Source organism: Falco naumanni, chromosome 7 (genome assembly GCF_017639655.2).
Source record: "Falco naumanni isolate bFalNau1 chromosome 7, bFalNau1.pat, whole genome shotgun sequence".
NCBI classification, from domain to species: domain Eukaryota; kingdom Metazoa; phylum Chordata; class Aves; order Falconiformes; family Falconidae; genus Falco; species Falco naumanni.
Window position 1 is genome coordinate 54,470,999 of NC_054060.1, and position 17,493 is coordinate 54,488,491.

Below are 17,493 nucleotides of genomic sequence, written 5' to 3' on the forward strand. Positions count from 1 at the left end.
AACGTTAGTAACGCCCAGGCCTCAGGAATACTAAAGGTTTTTAGGCTCCGCTGCAGCCCGGCGCTGGCATGGATTTCTCGGCCAGTTCGAACACGGCATGTCCGCACCAGCGTGTCAGCAGCAGCCGCCGGCGCACACGACTCCGCGCGGGCTGCGAGGCTCCCGGTAAATGCAAAGACTCGAGGATAACTGCCCATCAGCAAGGCTTCCTTACGCCGAGCAACACCGCGCTGACCCGCAGCTCCGCACGCACAGCACCGCCGTACCGGCAGAGGCTCCCGCAGCTGACGGCCGCGGGCCCGCCGGGCGGGGCGCACCGGGGCAGCCGGGAGGCCGGCGGGGCTGGGCGGGGCGGGGCGGGGCGGGGCCGGGCCGGGCCGGGCGGGGCGAGAAGCCCCCGCCGCCGTGGCGGACACGCCCCCGGCCGCCGGGAGGTGGCAGCGCGGCCGTCAGAGGGCGCCGCGTGCCTGCGCCGCGCGGCGCGGCCGGTGGGGCGTGGCGCGGCGCGGCCCAGCATGCAGCGCGGCGCCGTTTGAATGGCGCAGGCTCCGGGCGCTGGGCCCCGGTGGTAGGTGCCCGTGGCTCCTCCTCCCCCCTCGGCGTGGCCCTGCCCGGTACCATGAGCAGCGGGTGAGTGAGCGGGGAGGAAGGCTCCCGGGGCCGTGGCCGAGGAACTGGCGCTTCGAGCCGGCGGCGGGCGGGGTTCCTAGCGGCCGGGTTGGGAGCTTTCCTGACCCAGGACTCGTCTCCGGCCGCTGAGGAACCGGGGCCGCGGGAGCCCTCGGCGGGGCCTACCCCCACCCCGCTCGCCGCCCGCTGTGGAGGCGCGCGGTGCGTGCCGCGCCCCGGGCCGTGCTTTGGCTCGCCGGGGCCGGGTGCGGCTCCGAGGCGCCCCTCTCGGCGGGCGGGCGGGCGGTGGGGGAGCGGGGCTGCCGCCTCCCCGCTCCCGCGGTGGCCCCCGCCAGGCCTCCCCCGGCCGGCGCCCCTGCGCGTGGGGCGCGCCAATGCGGGGCAGCCCCGCCGGCCTGCGGCACGGCTGCCCGCGGTGCTGGCGGCCCGTGGCGGGCGAGCTCTGGCGGTTGCGCTGTTCGGGGGAGCGGCGGTACCAGCCGCGGCTCGCAGCGAGCGTGTGCACTGGCAGGTAAGTGGAGGGAGGGCAGGGGAGGCTTCGGTGCTGCCGAGAGGGAGGATAACCAGCCGGGTGTGAGGCCTGCTGACGGGATTTATTCGCTGGGTGTGACAGATTCCAGTGGGGAAAAAAAGCACGGGGGTGTGAGGCAGATCTTCAGAAGCCTGAAGATCAGTTTCTGTATTAATTACTTTGTTAACCTTCAAAGGTTTTTTTGTCCGCTGTTATGCTGGAGTAGTTTGGCATGTTGTTGAACATAGATACAAAATAAAGATATTCTGAATAGTGACATCTGTTGATGAGAGAGACTGGGAGGAAGTTTTAGAAACCTTTGTTGCTCTTTTTTTGTGATATGATGTGCTATAGGGCAAGGTTAAGTCAGTTTCCTTAAAAGCAGCTTTATTCTTTCTCTTCTTGGAATATGTGTTCTGCTTTTCCCACTCCCCTGGTTTTTTGTTCCGGTAGTCAGGGAAGGGGGGGGGGGGGAGGGGAAGATAAGTTACCCAAGTTTACTAGAACTAAAGCATAACAGAAGACAGGTTAGTGCCTCTGGCCTTGCTGATTAGAAATAAATTGTCCTAGTCAAAAGCTGTCAGTTTCATATTATCGGTGCATGTAATTTTGATTAAAACTTATGTAATATGATTTTACTGAACTCAAGGTACCATTGGCTTGAATTCCTAAACTTTATAACTCCGAATTTCATTATAACGTCTTAGAAATTATATCATTAAAGTATTTCATATGTATATATTTTGTAAAAATGTGAGTATAGTGATATGTGTGTGGTGTTATATTAGTGTATATGTATTCTGTCTCTCACCCAGTTTCGAAACGCTTCTTTTCAATATATTTCTATTGGAATCCTTTTAATAAGCTTTTTTTTAATTTATTGTAACAGTGTTGTATGTTGGTCTCAGGGTAAGGAGCTTAAGTATGAATTAAGAAGGCTTTTTAAGTACTATAAACAGACCACAGTCAGTAATGGAAGTGTGTTCGAGGGTAACATAAAAAGTCATGTGATCCCAAGCTATGCGAAGTGTAGTCAGACTGTGTTCAGCTAAGTAGGGATGAGTTGTGTACTCATGCTTCCACCAAGTTTGGAGATTGAGGAGTTTTCCAGTAAGTCTTTCTCTAGGTTTGACTTTAAAGTTCTTGTTGCAGTTTTTTTGAAGCTTTTGGGGTTCAGCAATGAGTAGAAAAATACACTGTATTTCATTTTGAGTAGTTTCTTAAATCTTGTGTAAAATATTAATGTGGGAGTGTCGGTGTATTGGAACTTGATTTCCTATGTAGAACTCTCAGATAATGTCACTGACAGCACTTTTCCAACCTTACTCTTCTTAGGGTGTTCATAAGTGAAAATGAACCGGTAAAAGCATCTTTGCATTAGTGAAGGATGATTTTAGAAAGGTCTAAAACACTGACAATACTATGTTATGGCAGCTTAACATATCTGTAAATGGTATCCCCAGATGCAGAAAACTGGATATTTGTTTGACTTTTTTCTAGAAAATATTTTTTCCAGAATGTGAATAAGGTTCAGTTATTAGACTCAAGCTAGCTCCACAAGGAGAGGTAACTCACACCTGGCTTCATCCTCAATAAACTTAACCAAATGCTGACTTGTGGTCATTTTTGGAGGTTAATTATGACTGCTTGTGCCAGTGGGCCATATACAAATTCCATATGTAAGAGTAATAGGAAAATGAGCTTAAACTGTAGGAATAAGCTAACTTACCATAACTAGTTACTCAAATACATTTGCCTTTACTGCAAACTTAATGAAATTCCTGTAACTTCTGTCCACGCATGAAACTTTATATTGAAACAAATGGCCTGACAGGTATAGCACATTTGAAAAAATGTGTCCTGCTGGCATACTAAAAAACTTTCTATAGAGTTGCAGAAAAATTTTGCATTAACATATTTCTTGGAATCTTGAGCTCCACTTTTTTTTTAAAAGAGGATTCAGTATTTAACGCTGTCAGGGCATAAACTACTAAAAGGAGTGGGTTTTTTTTAATAAAAACCCCACTCCATTTCATATTCTAAGCATGTGGAAGCCATCTAAAACTGAGAGACAGATGGATTCTGTAACATTTGTCAGAGTTAAAATGGAAGGAAATTATGCCAAGCTTACAGAATCACTTCTACATCACAAGATAGTGCTGATTTATTTTTGTAGATGGATTACCCTTGCGGAAGTTAACTTGGAATAACCATTTTTGGAAGTTTCTTAGGATCATTTTAAATCTGATAATGACTACAGAAATTGGCTGTTACTGGTTCCCTGGTGCATACCTATGTTGAATGCTTTCACAGTATGAACTCCCCTCCTTGAGGAGTAACAATTAGCCCTTTCATCTGAGTTTAATATTGCCATCCTTGAACTTGCACTTGATTTAATATGGGGTGGGGGAGAGTCACAGAAACATCTGCAATTGCTAGGGTACATGGAATGCTACAGGAAAAAATAGCTGTTAAGAATTTGGGCAAAGAGTAGGACAGGAAGAATGTTTGTTTTAAAGGGTATTGCTGATGACTTAAGGTATCGAGCTATTTTACGTTGGCTTTGCTGTCACGCGAAGTACTCCAGTCTGTGTTCTGCAAGAAATTAATGTTATGTTAATACATGTGTAGATTACATAACATGCGAAGAAAAGTTTGTCCCTCTCTGGGGGCTGTGCCCAGAACATAGAACGATGGGAGGGAGTGGCAGAGCTGTTGATACTTGCCTTTGATAGATGTGCACTTGAAAGCCTTTTCGTGCTGACTTTCGTTGCTTTGATACTGGTATGACTTGAAGAGTTGAAGGGAGAGATCAGAGTTAGAAAATAGCAGTAAGGCCATCAAGAAAACTTTGCATGGATACTGTCTATTGACTGCAGGGTCAAATGTGCTTGCTTATCAGGATGTAGGGCTGCTGTTACTCTAGTCTTGTTTCTTGAAAATTTAGGAGACTAAAAGGAGGAGAAAGGAAGGGTTGGCATCTTCTGTGAGAAGTCATGCATGGGATGGGGGAAACTGGTGGAATGTGAGCCTATCATCTGAATGAAATTGTGCATCTCTGTTCAGATTTGCAGTCTATTTTGTTACAGTTGTAAAACGGTTTAGGCTTGTGTGGTGAGGGGCTAAGGTAGAGATGAAGAGACTTCCATTCTAACCTTAGTTTATTTTTTAAGTTTTGTAAAGCAAAATAGTTGCATTGGACTTAATGAGATGGTATAACAGACTGTTCTGAACAAATACCACTAGCTGTGCCCCTCACAAGGGGATAGTAAAAAATTCAAGACGTAAAGGTGTGTGTCTGATCCTGTACAAACTGGTATCTAATGCCAGTTTTAAAATCCTCTGTATATATTCCAAAATAAGTGTGTGGTAGTGTCTAATTAGCTATCCCTACATGATGGTATCTGATAGCAGATAAAATGAAAGTTGTAAAGAGCCCTATAAAGTGTTTTTATCCTCTAGCATTCATCTTTTTACTGGCCAGCTAGCATTTTATCATGTGTTACTAAGCCTTTAGAAGCAGGTTTCTTGGTGTGGACTAAGTTTATTATAGCAGTATCGGGTTTGGATGTACCAGATTCTTCTGCTTGTGTTCTGCTTTCTCTGGACTTAATCACTTTAAATGTATTCATTTTTTTATGAATTTACATATGAAGTCTGCACTGGAACCCATGTAAACATTTGGGTCACAGCATCCTGTGACAAGTTCAGCTTGATTATAATTTGCACAAAGAGCCACCCCCTTTCGTTAGTTTTGAACCTACCTTCAGCTAGTGCTTTTTGACCATTCTTATATTAGGCAAGACAGTGAATAATCTCAGTGTAACTTCTCCAAGCCCTTCATTTTGTAGGCCTCTGTTTTATTTCCCCTCTCTCGTGTAAGTGGCCTCCTTCTCAAACTGAAAAGGGCTCATCTGTTCAGTTACTGATTGTGTGGAAGGTATTCTGTTTTTTTAACTTGTCTGACCTTTTTTTACTTAGGAGTCTTCTGAGTTTTTTGAGGGGAAGAGTCTAAACCTGGGCTCAATATTTGAAACAGTCACTATAGACTGCCACAACAGTGTTCTGTTTATTTTCCTGTTTATTGATCCATATGGAACGCTGAGCAATCGGAATGATCTAAAGTAAACTGTCATATATGCAGATCATGTTGTGGGTGGCAATTAGTAATGCGGAGCCTGTGATTCTATATGGGAGCCCAGAATTTCCTCATGCCTGCAGACACACAGGCTTTGCTTTTTATTAACCTATAGTCATTGCTTCTGTTTATTTTACGTGACGGTCCTTCTCTAATACATCAGTTAGCCCTCCTCTTCAGTGTCTGGTTTAACTTTGTGTTGTCAATGGTCTTTGTCATTTAATTATTCATCCCCTTTGTGAGGTAATCCATGAATGTATCAAACAGCATAAACAAATGCAGATTTTTATGCAGGATTCCTGTGGTGGCTGCCTTCAGTGAGGGAACCACTTGAACAGTTTAGGAGTTAGCTGTTTCTCCATGCAAAAACTTTCACTCTTATCACTTGGTTGCTTAATTTCCTCAAGAAGTTAAAGTGAGGGACTTCTGGAAACTTTTTGGAATATTCAGCTAGAATCTTATCATTTAGCTGTCCTTTATCCATGTTGTACTACTTCGTAGTCTCAAAGAATTCCATTAATGTGCAGGGCAGGACTTGCCTTCACAAGAACCAGGTTGGATCTTTCACAGTATATTATTGTTTGTGTCCAGTAATTCTGTTCTTGATTACATTATTTACTGATTTGCACAACAGAGGTGTCAGTCTGGATCTTTCTTGAGGCTATCTTTAAATACTGACTGTGTTTTCCACACATGATTTCTTTAGGTGCTTTGTCAGCTCTAAGGGAGAGGTTCTGCACGGTGGTTAACAATGCAGCTATTCCATTACTGTGTGTATGTTCGCTGCTGCTTCTGCATCCTCAGAGACCCTCACAAACCAGGTTAAACTATGGAAACCTTTCTAAACTGTAGGACAGTGAACACTCAATTTTACTTCATTTCATCAGATGTTCCTTTATGTCTGATCATCTGTTAGCCTTTTGGGTTTCTGTTCCCAGTCTTTAAAGAAAGAATTGGCAGTTTTGTCTTTTCTTGTTTCAGCTGTGAGGCTAGAGGGGCGTTATGTTCTTGCATCAAATTGCTAGTGTGTGTAATTCTTTTTGTTTTTCTCTTGGACACATTCAGTCTTTTTTGGGGGGAACTTCCTTCCCTCCAGGATAACCTCTTTCTAGTTAGGTATTTAGAGACGTTATCTTAGACTCTGATGCACTAACTGACTTCCCTTGGCAAGACATTTCTTTCTAGCCTTCTAGTTTAACGGTGCTGCTGTCTTGGGTATTGAAGATCAGATTCTTGCTTAGCATGTAGCATGAAAGAGGAGGATGCTTTGGGATCACTTACTAAACAAGCAAGTAAGGACAGGTAGCTCTTCTGCATGAAGAATTGTAAGCTGTCAGTGTGTCATGGCAGTAGTTGCAATAAATGATTCTTCAGAAACGGAATTTATGGATATATATTTTTTTTTAGCATTTGACAGGATGATTCTATGGAGTCTAGCTCTGGTGGCTGCAGGTTGTCCTTCATTACTGCTGCCCCCTCAGGAACATTCTCAAACAGGGGATGCAAAAAAAAAAAAAAATAATCCTCCTAGCTTTCTGCGTTCATCATTAGCCTCAACAGAAGGTTGGATTTGTTGGGTTTTCAGGGTTGTTGTCAAAAACTATTTGTCAAAAGTTCTGTTGTTTGCTTTGGTGTTGTGCTCCAAGTTCAAATTTTAATGTACAGCCCATTTGAGGCCAAGTAATGACTTGAACCAGTCTGGTGTGCAGCAAAGTTGTTTCTTCTAAACTTCAGAGGAAAAAATATTTTTTACTACTTATAAGCCTGGTGGATGGAAGCCTTGAAAGTGTGGAGAACTTGTAGGGTGACAACTATTCTATCAGCATTCCATAATATGCAGGAAAAGTTAACTTAATGAACCAGTTTTAAGCCAGTCTTGTATGTGGAAAAGTATGGGCCACCAACTGTTAAAAGATCTTGCCATAAATAATGCTGCCATTTGCAGTGCTTGCTGAAGTCACTGGTCTGAGAGCTCTGTATTCCCATCTAGGAGTAAGGGTTTCTGTCAGTAAAACTTCCTTTTTCCGAGAGACAGTTCTCCAATCTGATTCTTTAGTACTGATCCTGTTCTAAAGAAAACTGAAGCACTTGAATTTTTTTTGCTTCCGCTGTATCCTAAAATATTGAATGTAATATGCATTATGTGAAGAGTACACCTTATCCTTGGTTTTGAGCCTGCCACCTGTTTGTTTTATTTGATGGCCTTTAGCTACTGCATTGGAAAATCTTCTGTGGCTAACAAGCTGTTTCCCCATCTGGCTTTTTCAGTGCTCAGTGTCTTAGTGTTTTAAATACTGAAGTTCTTAATGTGAGATAAATCTGCTGCATGGAGGAAAAGGGATAGGACTGTTGGTACTGAAAGTGGAGGGGAGAGATTAGGACACTGATGCTGGGACCAGAGTTTTACTGTTTAGAGGAAAACGAATAAAATTAAAGCAAATAGTTGGTTTTTAAAAGGTGGGATGTCTTGCTGAAACATCTTAAGAATAGTGCACCATGATGATGTAATTCTTGAATCCAGTCTCAAGCAATGAATTTTCTGAATCACTCAGAAAAAATGCAAAACCACGTGTACAACTGTCTCAATCTTGGTTTTGATTCTTATAGAAGTATTTGCATACTTCAAGACAAAGTACTTCAGGCATTTTCTTGCTGGTTAACTGGTATAAATATTTTTTTTTAATATGAAGAATAGCCAAATTTATGTTCTGAGAAAAATGGGTGGGAGGTGGATTTGCCAGTGATCTAAGGGTGGTCTTTGACTTCCATTTTTTTAACCTTTGCTGTTCGATGAAATTTGCCTCCTTCCTGAAAAACAGGGATTATTTTTATTTTCCTGCTTTTCCTCACTTGAAAATGGTTGTGGGACCAATTATTTTTTTTCTAGGTGGCAGATGAAATTCCTAGTGTGAGATGTGGTGGAAAGTCTCATAAATTGCTGCCACCTTTACTTGAATTCTTGTCTGTATGGCATCTTTCAGTGCAGGTGTACTAAGCTGGTCTGAAAACAAGATCTCTGCTTCTGTTTCTTGCAGAGGGGGTGGAGGGGGGTGTCTTGGTTTTATTTCTTTTTTTTTTTTTTTAATAAATAGGAATTTTTAGTAGCATGATGATGAGCACTTAATGATAGGGTCTCCAGCTAACATTTGCTGCTGAAGGATGTCTTGGATTATTTATATTATGGAAGATCTTGTGTGTAGTTTAACTCTTTTTAACTGGTTTTGCTGGCTGCATTTGAAGAAAGTTAACTGTTATAGAAAACATACTTGGTTATTCTTATTTTATATTAAATATATTTCCCTTGAAAACAGGGATTTGAGAGATTATGGCATCTGAAGCCCACAATGTTAGAAAACAGAAAGTATTGCATATTGAAGGTCATCCCATTGATCTCCCTAGAAAAAGAATCTCTTCTTCCACTAAAAAGATCATGAAGGAGGTAAGCTGTGGGATTTTGGTTTGTTTTTTTTTTTTCTTTGATGAAGCTGAAGCAAACATTCAAACAAGTTCATAGTTCTAATCAGTCTAAAACTGGAGTGCCCTATTGGGCATTTCATGTTTAGATGTGCAAGAACTTTAGCTATTACATACACAATTATATCATGAAAACTCTGCATTATAATAGACATAGGCAGTGACTGCACAGATACATGTATCATATCATCCACATGAGCAGTAGTTAACGATGGTTTTACTTATGCCTGCTTTGCTGCAGTACAGCCAAGAACTGTTTCAGTAGAGAAATTGTATCATCAAAAAATTCTCTCTTGCCAAGAGAGCTACATGACACAATTGAGAGGTGGGGTAGGTGAAATACTTGCATTGAAAAGGACCTGTCGTCTTAATATCATGCAGGTTGATCTACCCCATTTAGTAACATGTACTTTCACTAGATTCTTGCTAGTCAGAAACATTTTCTCATAACCTCTTACATGTGTTACTGGTAGAAGAGGAAGGCGGTGGAGTATGGAGGTAAACTTCCTGTAAGATCACTTCAAACAGCAGTCAAGATGCCAATATGCTCTATGTCTGTTTGCTTATTGAAACTTATGTATTAAAACCTACATGATTTTATGACTTGGTGTTAACAAAAAACAATCATAACATTGTTTTGCTGATGTATGCAATGTAAATGTTAATAGTAGTATAAATTTTCAAGTTCAGATGCCTGCGGTATATGGGTATAGTACCTGTTTGTATGAAAATGTATTTCTAACTTTAGCATCTTAGTGCTTTTTTATTATTAATCTGTTTACTAATGAAAAAAGTAGACTAGTATGTCACAATTCAACTCATCTTCATTACATGAAGCTCTAAAACATTGAAGACTACTGTATAAAAAATCATTTAGAAATTAATCTTCAGGTTCTGTTGCTTAATTTTCAAAGGTTTTGCTAATCTGTTTGGCACAACCTTGAATGAATTTTGTGATTCCTCTTGGATATCACTCTTCTATGCAGCCTAATGGTGCAAAAGGGTGCTAATTCAAGATAATCAGTGGTCTTGATTTATTTTTTTTAAATGCATGTGTGAGACAAGCAATGCAGTTTTGCCATCAGATTCCAGTAGCCTTTTTATGTTCGTCACAGTTGCTAGTAAGTAAAAACTCTCTCCCTGTGATGTCACAGTCCTGCCTCTGGCCAAAGATACCCCAAGCCTACAGCTGACTGTGGTGCTCCAAGGATAGCGATGACAGAGCTAGTCCATCTATAGGTCACCATAAAATACCTGAAGATTATAGGAAGGTTAACATAGCTGTGCTTTAGCTACAGAATAGGAAGAGGGGGTGGAAAGGAGGGAATCCATGTTAAGCTTAGGCAGTGGTAAAGCAGAACTTCCTTTTGACAAACTGTGGGAGTGTTTGAGCCTTTTTAGTAAAAAAAACTTGTTTTCTTCTCTGTTCCCTTTCTCCCAGGGTAAGAAATCTCCAAAACAGCTGGCTTCATACACAAACAGGTACGAGGGCTGTGCAGACGCTTGAGTTTGAAGTGAGAGGGAGGCAGGGAGGAAGAAGCTGTTTAAATCTTTTTACAACACTCAAGCAGACACAAATGGAAGATAGCTCTTGATTACTTAATTCTGTACTGACAATACTTGGTTCTTGTGTCCACTTCCATAATAATGAGTCTGCGTTTATAAAAGCAGCAGAAAAATATTGGTGGTAGCTCTTACTTCTGATAACCCAAATGTTGTGAAGATATATTTTGGGGATAAAGTGTCTTCGCTAACCTGCAGGTTGACTGCTGAATTCATAATGATGTATTTTCACTTACTAACATGAAGAATTGCTTAGATTTAGAGCAACTTTCACTAAAATACTGCTTTATTATTGCAGAATAACAGTTGGAAAAACGGTGACCAGTCCCCTCTCTCTTTTCAAAGTAGTATATTGTAAAAGAAAAGTTCGTTGTTATACTCCAAAGCCTTGTTATAGAAAGAAACAGTTCCCTAAATCTAGGGGCTGTGACATGGCAAATAAAGAAAATGAACTGGCTTGTGCAGGGAATCTGCCAGCAAAACTACACAACGACAGTCGTACGCACTTGTTGAATTCTAGTGACTCTGGCTCATCTCAAACAGAAGGCCCATCATCCAAATATAGTGGATTTTTTTCAGAGGTAAGTAGAGTTTAAAGAAACTTTAGTTTAAAATAGGAGTATTCCTGATAGTTTCTTTGTGTAGTTAGCTGTGAAAGTTTTCAGAGAGATTCATTTTCTTAACATACAGATTGGCTCCAGTCTTGTGATTTACAATCTCTGTCTGTCAGTTTACTGGGGATACAGCTGCCAACAATAGTAGTTCTGCCAGTTTTCCACATGTTTGTCAGCACAGAAGCTCAGATCTGCCAGGCTACTCCGGGTTAAAATTGTACCAGCACTAAAGGAAAATGTTTTGACCTGGTTGAGTTTCATGATCTGGCATGATGTATAGCCACATGCGTGCTTATGTGTGAAAGTGTTTAGTGTATGGATGGAAGTAAGCTGGTGAGGTAGGACAGGACCATTTTCAATAGCAGTATCAGCTTCATGTGTGTGAAATGAACTTTAAGTGTTTGTGTAAGGCTATTTCTTGTTAAGATTGCTTGATGAAACACAGTGAATGCTTGTAGGGCTTCCAAAACTGGACAAAGGTCAGACATTTAAATGAAATGGGTTTTATGACAGTGAAGGCCATTTAAGTCCCTTAATGTTGAAGTTTCCATTTCTGTCACCATAGATGTTTGTTACCCTTTGAGGCCTGCAGTTGTTTTAAGTGAGGCATAGCAGGGAAGATAAGATTGAAGATTCTTACCGTGCTGTCTTTTTATGGTACTGGTCTTGTGAAGACAGAGCCCTGAGAGTCCAGTGGGCTGGAGGTACAAGTCTGTGGCACTCTTGCACTCCATTGAGTTTGATCGTTTCAAGGAAGGAGCAGCAGAATAGCTAGAATAAAGATGCTGTGGGAAGAAGAGTAAAGAAATGAAGAGTGGGGGAGGATTCATCCTGTGAGAAACTGAAGACTAGATCACTGGCCACAGATGCCTGTTTAACTGTTTTGAGAGATGTGGGTGGCTCTGCAGTGTTCACCAATGCAAGGTCTATTTTTATTAAAATACCTAAACTTCATTCCAAGAACAAGCTATTTTCAGAAATTAATCTTTTCTGTCAAAGTTCAGAATAATACATGTAATTACTTGGGTCTAAATTGTGTCAAAATTAATAAGCATCTAAGTAAAAAATTCTCAAGAGTTGATTGAATTACAGGTTTCTCATGAATGCTGTATTTAACTTTTAGATACCTCTTTAGGTGTCTACAGACCTTATTCTTGTAGCTCTTGGGTAAAGTAGTCTTAATCTATTTGTCCTCCCTTCTAAGGGAAATTTGTGGTTTTAAGACTACTGTGAGCTAAATTTCTAAAACTCATCAGCATACAGGTAGGATTGTACGTTAACAAATTGCTATATTAGAGCAGCTTATTGTGTTGTTGCTGGCTACTTGTGGTAAATTTCTATATTTTCAAAAATACACAGGTTTCTCAGGACCATGAAACTATGGCTCAAGTTCTTTTCAGCAGGAATCTGAGGCTGAATGTAGCTTTAACCTTTTGGAGAAGGAGAAGTATAAGTGAACTGGTAGCCTACTTAGTGAGGTAAACCTGAGTGTCTTTTATATTCTTAAAGTGGTAGCAAATTCAAATATGCTGCAGCATTTTTAGGGGTTCCCTAAATGTTGTAACTTCGTTATGCTTATTCTTTAAGTCATGGTGGAAGCACATACTTCAACCTATGCTCTACTAGTAACACTTCTGATTTTATTCTTAATGTTTCTAGGATACAAGATCTTGGAGTAGTAGTAGACTGCCTTCCTGTGCTTACAAACAGGTACAGACAAAAAGAAGTGGAGGGATAAGAATCTGCTATAGCCATGATGAAGTTCAAACACTTCTGAAACATCTTGTTTTTTAAGTTTACAGGAAGAAAAACCACATATTTCAGTTGGCTGCTGCGTAGATCTTTTGCCTTTAGTGAAATCATTGCTTAAAAGCAAATACGAAGAGTAAGTATGAGTTTAGGATGTTTTCAAAACGTTATTACTTCCTGGCTATGCAGTGCCCTAGAAGTTAATGGTGTTTAGTCCTCTGACGGCGTTCCCTCAAATTCAGCATTGGGTGAAGGGGCAGAGGCAACAACAAACCTGAAGAGGAGCTTCCCTCTGGACCTTTCTCCTCTAGCAAATCAGTGGCTCAACAACTCGTTTCTGCAAGGTTAAGGACTGGTGGGGACTGGCTTTACTGCTTATGCAGATTGATTTATCCTGAACAGTAAAACAGAATAGCACTGAGGTTTTAGTATGCTTTACATGAAATCAGGGCAGTTTTCAGGCAAAATACCTGAAGAATTTCTAGCTTTTCAATAAGAGCTTCAGTTAACCACTTTGAAATTGAAAACATAGGCAAGTATTTAAACTTGCCAATTTGTCTAGATTTTTAATTACAGAATAGAAAACATGTTGCTCTAAATTGCTTACTAGTTTGTCTTGACACTTTAGCTGACCTGTAGATATTGGAGTGGGGTGAGAAAAAGCATTATGTGTAAAATATGTTGTTGCAGATACGTGATAGTTGGTTTAAACTGGCTTCAGGCTGTCATTAAAAGATGGTGGTCAGAACTGTCTGCACATTCAGAAAAGGCAGAGGATGGGTGAGTATAGTGTTGGGAAATACTTAAATACATTTCTGTAGCTTATTCCATCTCAGTCTGTTTTAACTTTGATCACTAGGAGCATACGTTATCTACAAAATAAAAAGTTATAATTTGAAAGTACTTAAAAGAAGTTGTTCTGTTAATACACAGGTGGTGTTTTGAAACAGACTTAAGGATTGTCATGTCTTTGTTTTCGTGGTTTTTTACTGGAGTTTTAATACATGTAGAACATAATATCAGAGGTTATACAAATATTGAGGAAGTTGGATCAATTTTTTTCCAATAGTGACAATAACATGTAGACTAAGTCTATATATAGTATTGATAATGTTTCAGTCAGTCTCCTGAAGTGTGGTATATGTATGTTATAAAGTGTTGCTCATTCTTTTTCAGAAATATTCATATTTTAAAACGACAATTAAGTGGTTTGTGGGAACAGGAGAATCATCTTACTCTGGTTCCAGGATATACTGGTAATATAGCTAAGGTAATACAGTTCCAGTTGTGTTTAGTAGTGAATATAATTGTATCACTTGCAGTATTCCTCTCATTTGATGTTTTTTTTTATGCAAAACTATTGATGGATAGGAACACTTTTATTTTCCACTGATGCTCAAGTATATCGCACAACTTACACAGAAGTTTGGAGTGGAGTCCCTATGATAATAATGTGATTTAGAACACTAACAATGATTTTTTTATCCTTTTTTCACAGAGAAAGCATCTCCTTAATAGTGAAATGGCTAATAGTAATAAGCCTTAAAATTGATGTAAAAAAAAGGGCCCAGATGAGTAGGTAGACTGTAAAAGGATAGATGTTTTCTCTAAAATCTGCTGTACCCATTACTGTAAGCATAATGCAGCATGGAGAATCTTAGCCCGGCAATGTTGTTGGCATTTGCACATCAGGTGACTGGGGCAAGTGACAACATGTTAAATTCTAAAGCTTATGGCTGGCTTAATGCTTGGAAAGTTACGAGTTTGTGGAGAGCAGAAAAGTGTCTCCATCTGAAGCAAATCCCGGTTTGCCTTTCTCGGTACATTGTGGTATCAGAAATACAATGAGGGTGTCTGGTAAATGCATGAGTTGCTGCTCATGACACTCGTCTGTGTAAACAGGGCTTTCTTGAGGTGTGGCACAAAGAGTTACATTGAGTGAGAAACCTCTCCACATGGAGGGACCTGATGAAGGTAGACAGTAAGAGAGGACTTAAAGCAGATATTTGGTTATGTGCAGAATTCAAGCGAACTTCAAAAGAACTTGGAGATTGCATGCTTTACTAGCATCTGAAAGAGCTTTGTGGAATCTATTAATTTGATGGCTGCAGAATTTGTCACTTTGTATCAAATAAGTTTTCTTGTTCTTCTGGGATTGCTGTGCACTTGTGACTTATTTTTTTTTTATTTCTACAAGAATATTACAAACTTTTTGCAGAGTTTCAGTCAGTAGGGGTGTAGAACAGTGTTCTAAACTCCCAACTTGTAGAGCAATGGAAGCTTGCAATACAGACTACCTAGTTCTTTTGGTGTGCCAACATAGCAGTTACAGCTAGTGTCAGCTTGTTTCTCTAGGATTCGGGTTCTCTTTCTGTTCATGCGCCTAATTCTTAATGTATATCAGGATAGATTGTGACCAAGGCCACCTGAACAAGTCAGGAGCAAAAAGTGTAGTACAAGAATGTTGGAGGGACGGGCTGAAGGAATGTCACTCTTAATAAACATGCTTCAAATACATGATCTCATGATGATGACTTTGTTTCCTGTGCATGCAGGGAACAGAGGAAAAATAGACTAAATTGGTGACTTGGGAAGCTAGTCCCACTGTTCTTGCAGGCTTTCTAGTACATAAAGTAACGCCATTGAAAGTAATCTTGAAGATAGCTTGTTCTGAAATGTGGCCTAAACATAATGATTCTTGTATTATGGTCCTGATTGATTACCCTGCCTTAGACATACAGTTGATGTTACAGCCATAAGTAATGTGACACTTTTGTTTCTCGTTTCTAGGATGTAAATGCTTATTTATTACAGCTACACTGACATGATTGGGAAACTATGTATGCTTATGTGGTGAAAGAACCCCGCAAAGTACCCCTGAAATACATACTGTTTCTGAAAGCCTTTTGAGAAATACTGGCAGAAGAGAACTGAACTGTCAAGCTGTTTAACAAAACCACTAATAAAATCCTAACAATCTACTTCACATTGAAGTGGAAAAACATCTAGTAGGAGCAACTTTTACTTCAATGAGGTGAAAGTGCACTATGAAAACTGTATGCCTTTGCTGCATTTGGGATTCACTGAGTTACTAGGTATTCATTTAAATGCTACTGTATTTTACCACAACATCGCATAAAAGAAGATGAATTACTGTCATGAAGACAAAGACAGCAGAACCAGTTAAAAGGAGCCAACAAAAGCAATCAGCATTTAGAGCTTTTAAATCTTTCTTTCACAAGAGAACTCCAGAATGCACCGATATCTTCCAATTGCATTTAAAAAAAAACACAACAACAACTTTGGAATATTGAATTCTATGTTTTAATCAAATTATTAAAGACAATTTTTGTTTGCACTATTGAGAAACTGTACATTAAAGTTGCCTTAATTACTAGTGTTTCAAAAAGCCAATGTGTTAAGATGCAAATAGCTATTATGTTCAGATTGTAATGAGAAGCTACAAAAATCAGGGTTTCACATTGTGTAGTTAATGAAACATTGCACATATACAAAGATACATGTATGAAAAATATTATAAATACCTGAAGTTAAGCTTGGATAAACAGTTATTGCAAATGTCAGCAGAATGGTGAATTTATGTCTAACAAATGTTTTTATATTGTATGTGGATTTCTAACACAGTAATCTTGTTCTGTATCATTTAAACTACATGCAAATAAGTAAATATATAAAATGTATCTACTGTTTTTCTTTTCAAGTTCATAAAAAATTTCTAGAGTAATCTCTTCCATGGTACTTTTTATCATAGATATTTATGTCTATTGTTTGAAATGTTTACAGCCAGATGAGGCCATGTTAATCAAATCACACTCTTTTTATACTACCTCTGTTAAACTGACAAAGAGCTTTTGCAAAATTAGTAGGGTTCTAGCCTGATCAGTGATGGCAAATTCATACCAACAATAGTATTGAACATACAGCTATAAACTCTTTTACTGTCCTATTGCTATCCTGAACTATTTTAATTTAAAAGCTATAGCTTAATAGCTCTGAGTTTTGCTTTTAGGATTACAACTGCCTTTTTTATTTTGTGATTAGAAAGCATGTGTTTCCAGGTAAAACTTAAGAAGTGCCAGCTGTTCACTTAAAACAAATATACATGCACAGCATGTATTACCAAATATTCTACTTCCTTAAACTAAGTACTTACAAGGGTTGTTTTCATACTTACCTAGCATTAAGCATATGCACTTTTATTGATGTGCAGGAGAAAACTTTGATAGCCCCAAGTGGTTTTTTGCTTTACAGGTGAGGTAAACGAATTTTGAATTCTGGTAGTGGTCAACAGCTTTAGGCCTCCTGTTGCTTCATTTTAAATTCAATTTACATATTATTGCTGACTTCTGAAGGCCAACTAGAAATCTGTTACCAGAACTTGGTGCTTTTCATTACTTTGAGTATTCTATAAACCACCAAAGGTTTCACACTTTCCAGGGCAAACAGCTACAGGGAAGGGTTTCTGGGACATCCCAAAACTGAGCACTCTGTCGGATAATCTAGAGACAGGCACATAGCCAGATTGTTTTTGCTAGAATTGTTAGGTACCGTTACAGGTATTTCACACTCAAAAGAGTTTGTGATAGAACTTACTGCTTTCCACATGTTTTTGCTGTCAATTAAAAATTTAAAGGAACTTCAGTATGATAATGTTCTTGTATTACTTCCCTGTTCTGTTCAGCACTTAAATGTAAAAGTGATATAAAGACTAGCTTCATCATTTGGGTAGCAGTTGCTGAAACTCTTAAGTTTCCTCAAGGAGAATACTGTAAAGGCGATTAGAAACTTGGATT

The 17,493-nt window shown here is 39.9% G+C and overlaps 1 protein-coding gene across 1 annotated transcript; it reads left to right on the forward strand.

The window, feature by feature from the left end:
* The first annotated feature begins 497 nt into the window (after positions 1–497).
* On the forward strand, positions 498–16,380 carry KATNBL1 (katanin regulatory subunit B1 like 1). Its single transcript, XM_040601095.1, has 10 exons — positions 498–630; positions 8,591–8,718; positions 10,195–10,235; positions 10,615–10,897; positions 12,290–12,408; positions 12,590–12,640; positions 12,726–12,815; positions 13,370–13,459; positions 13,856–13,949; positions 15,470–16,380. Exons 2-10 carry the CDS (start codon positions 8,605–8,607, stop codon positions 15,500–15,502), a joined length of 915 nt encoding a protein of 304 aa, XP_040457029.1. The 5' UTR covers positions 498–630; positions 8,591–8,604; the 3' UTR covers positions 15,503–16,380.
* The last annotated feature ends 1,113 nt before the right edge of the window (positions 16,381–17,493 follow it).

What these genes read in the sequence shown, in the direction of transcription:
- KATNBL1 (XM_040601095.1), top strand. Translation starts at nt 8,605, where the DNA reads ATGGCATCTGAAGCCCACAATGTTAGAAAACAGAAAGTATTGCATATT. An exon ending in CTAAAAAGATCATGAAGGAG is followed by an intron (nt 8,719 to 10,194) that starts GTAAGCTGTGGG and finishes CCTTTCTCCCAG; the next exon opens with GGTAAGAAATCTCCAAAACA. An exon ending in ATACTGGTAATATAGCTAAG is followed by an intron (nt 13,950 to 15,469) that starts GTAATACAGTTC and finishes TCTCGTTTCTAG; the next exon opens with GATGTAAATGCTTATTTATT.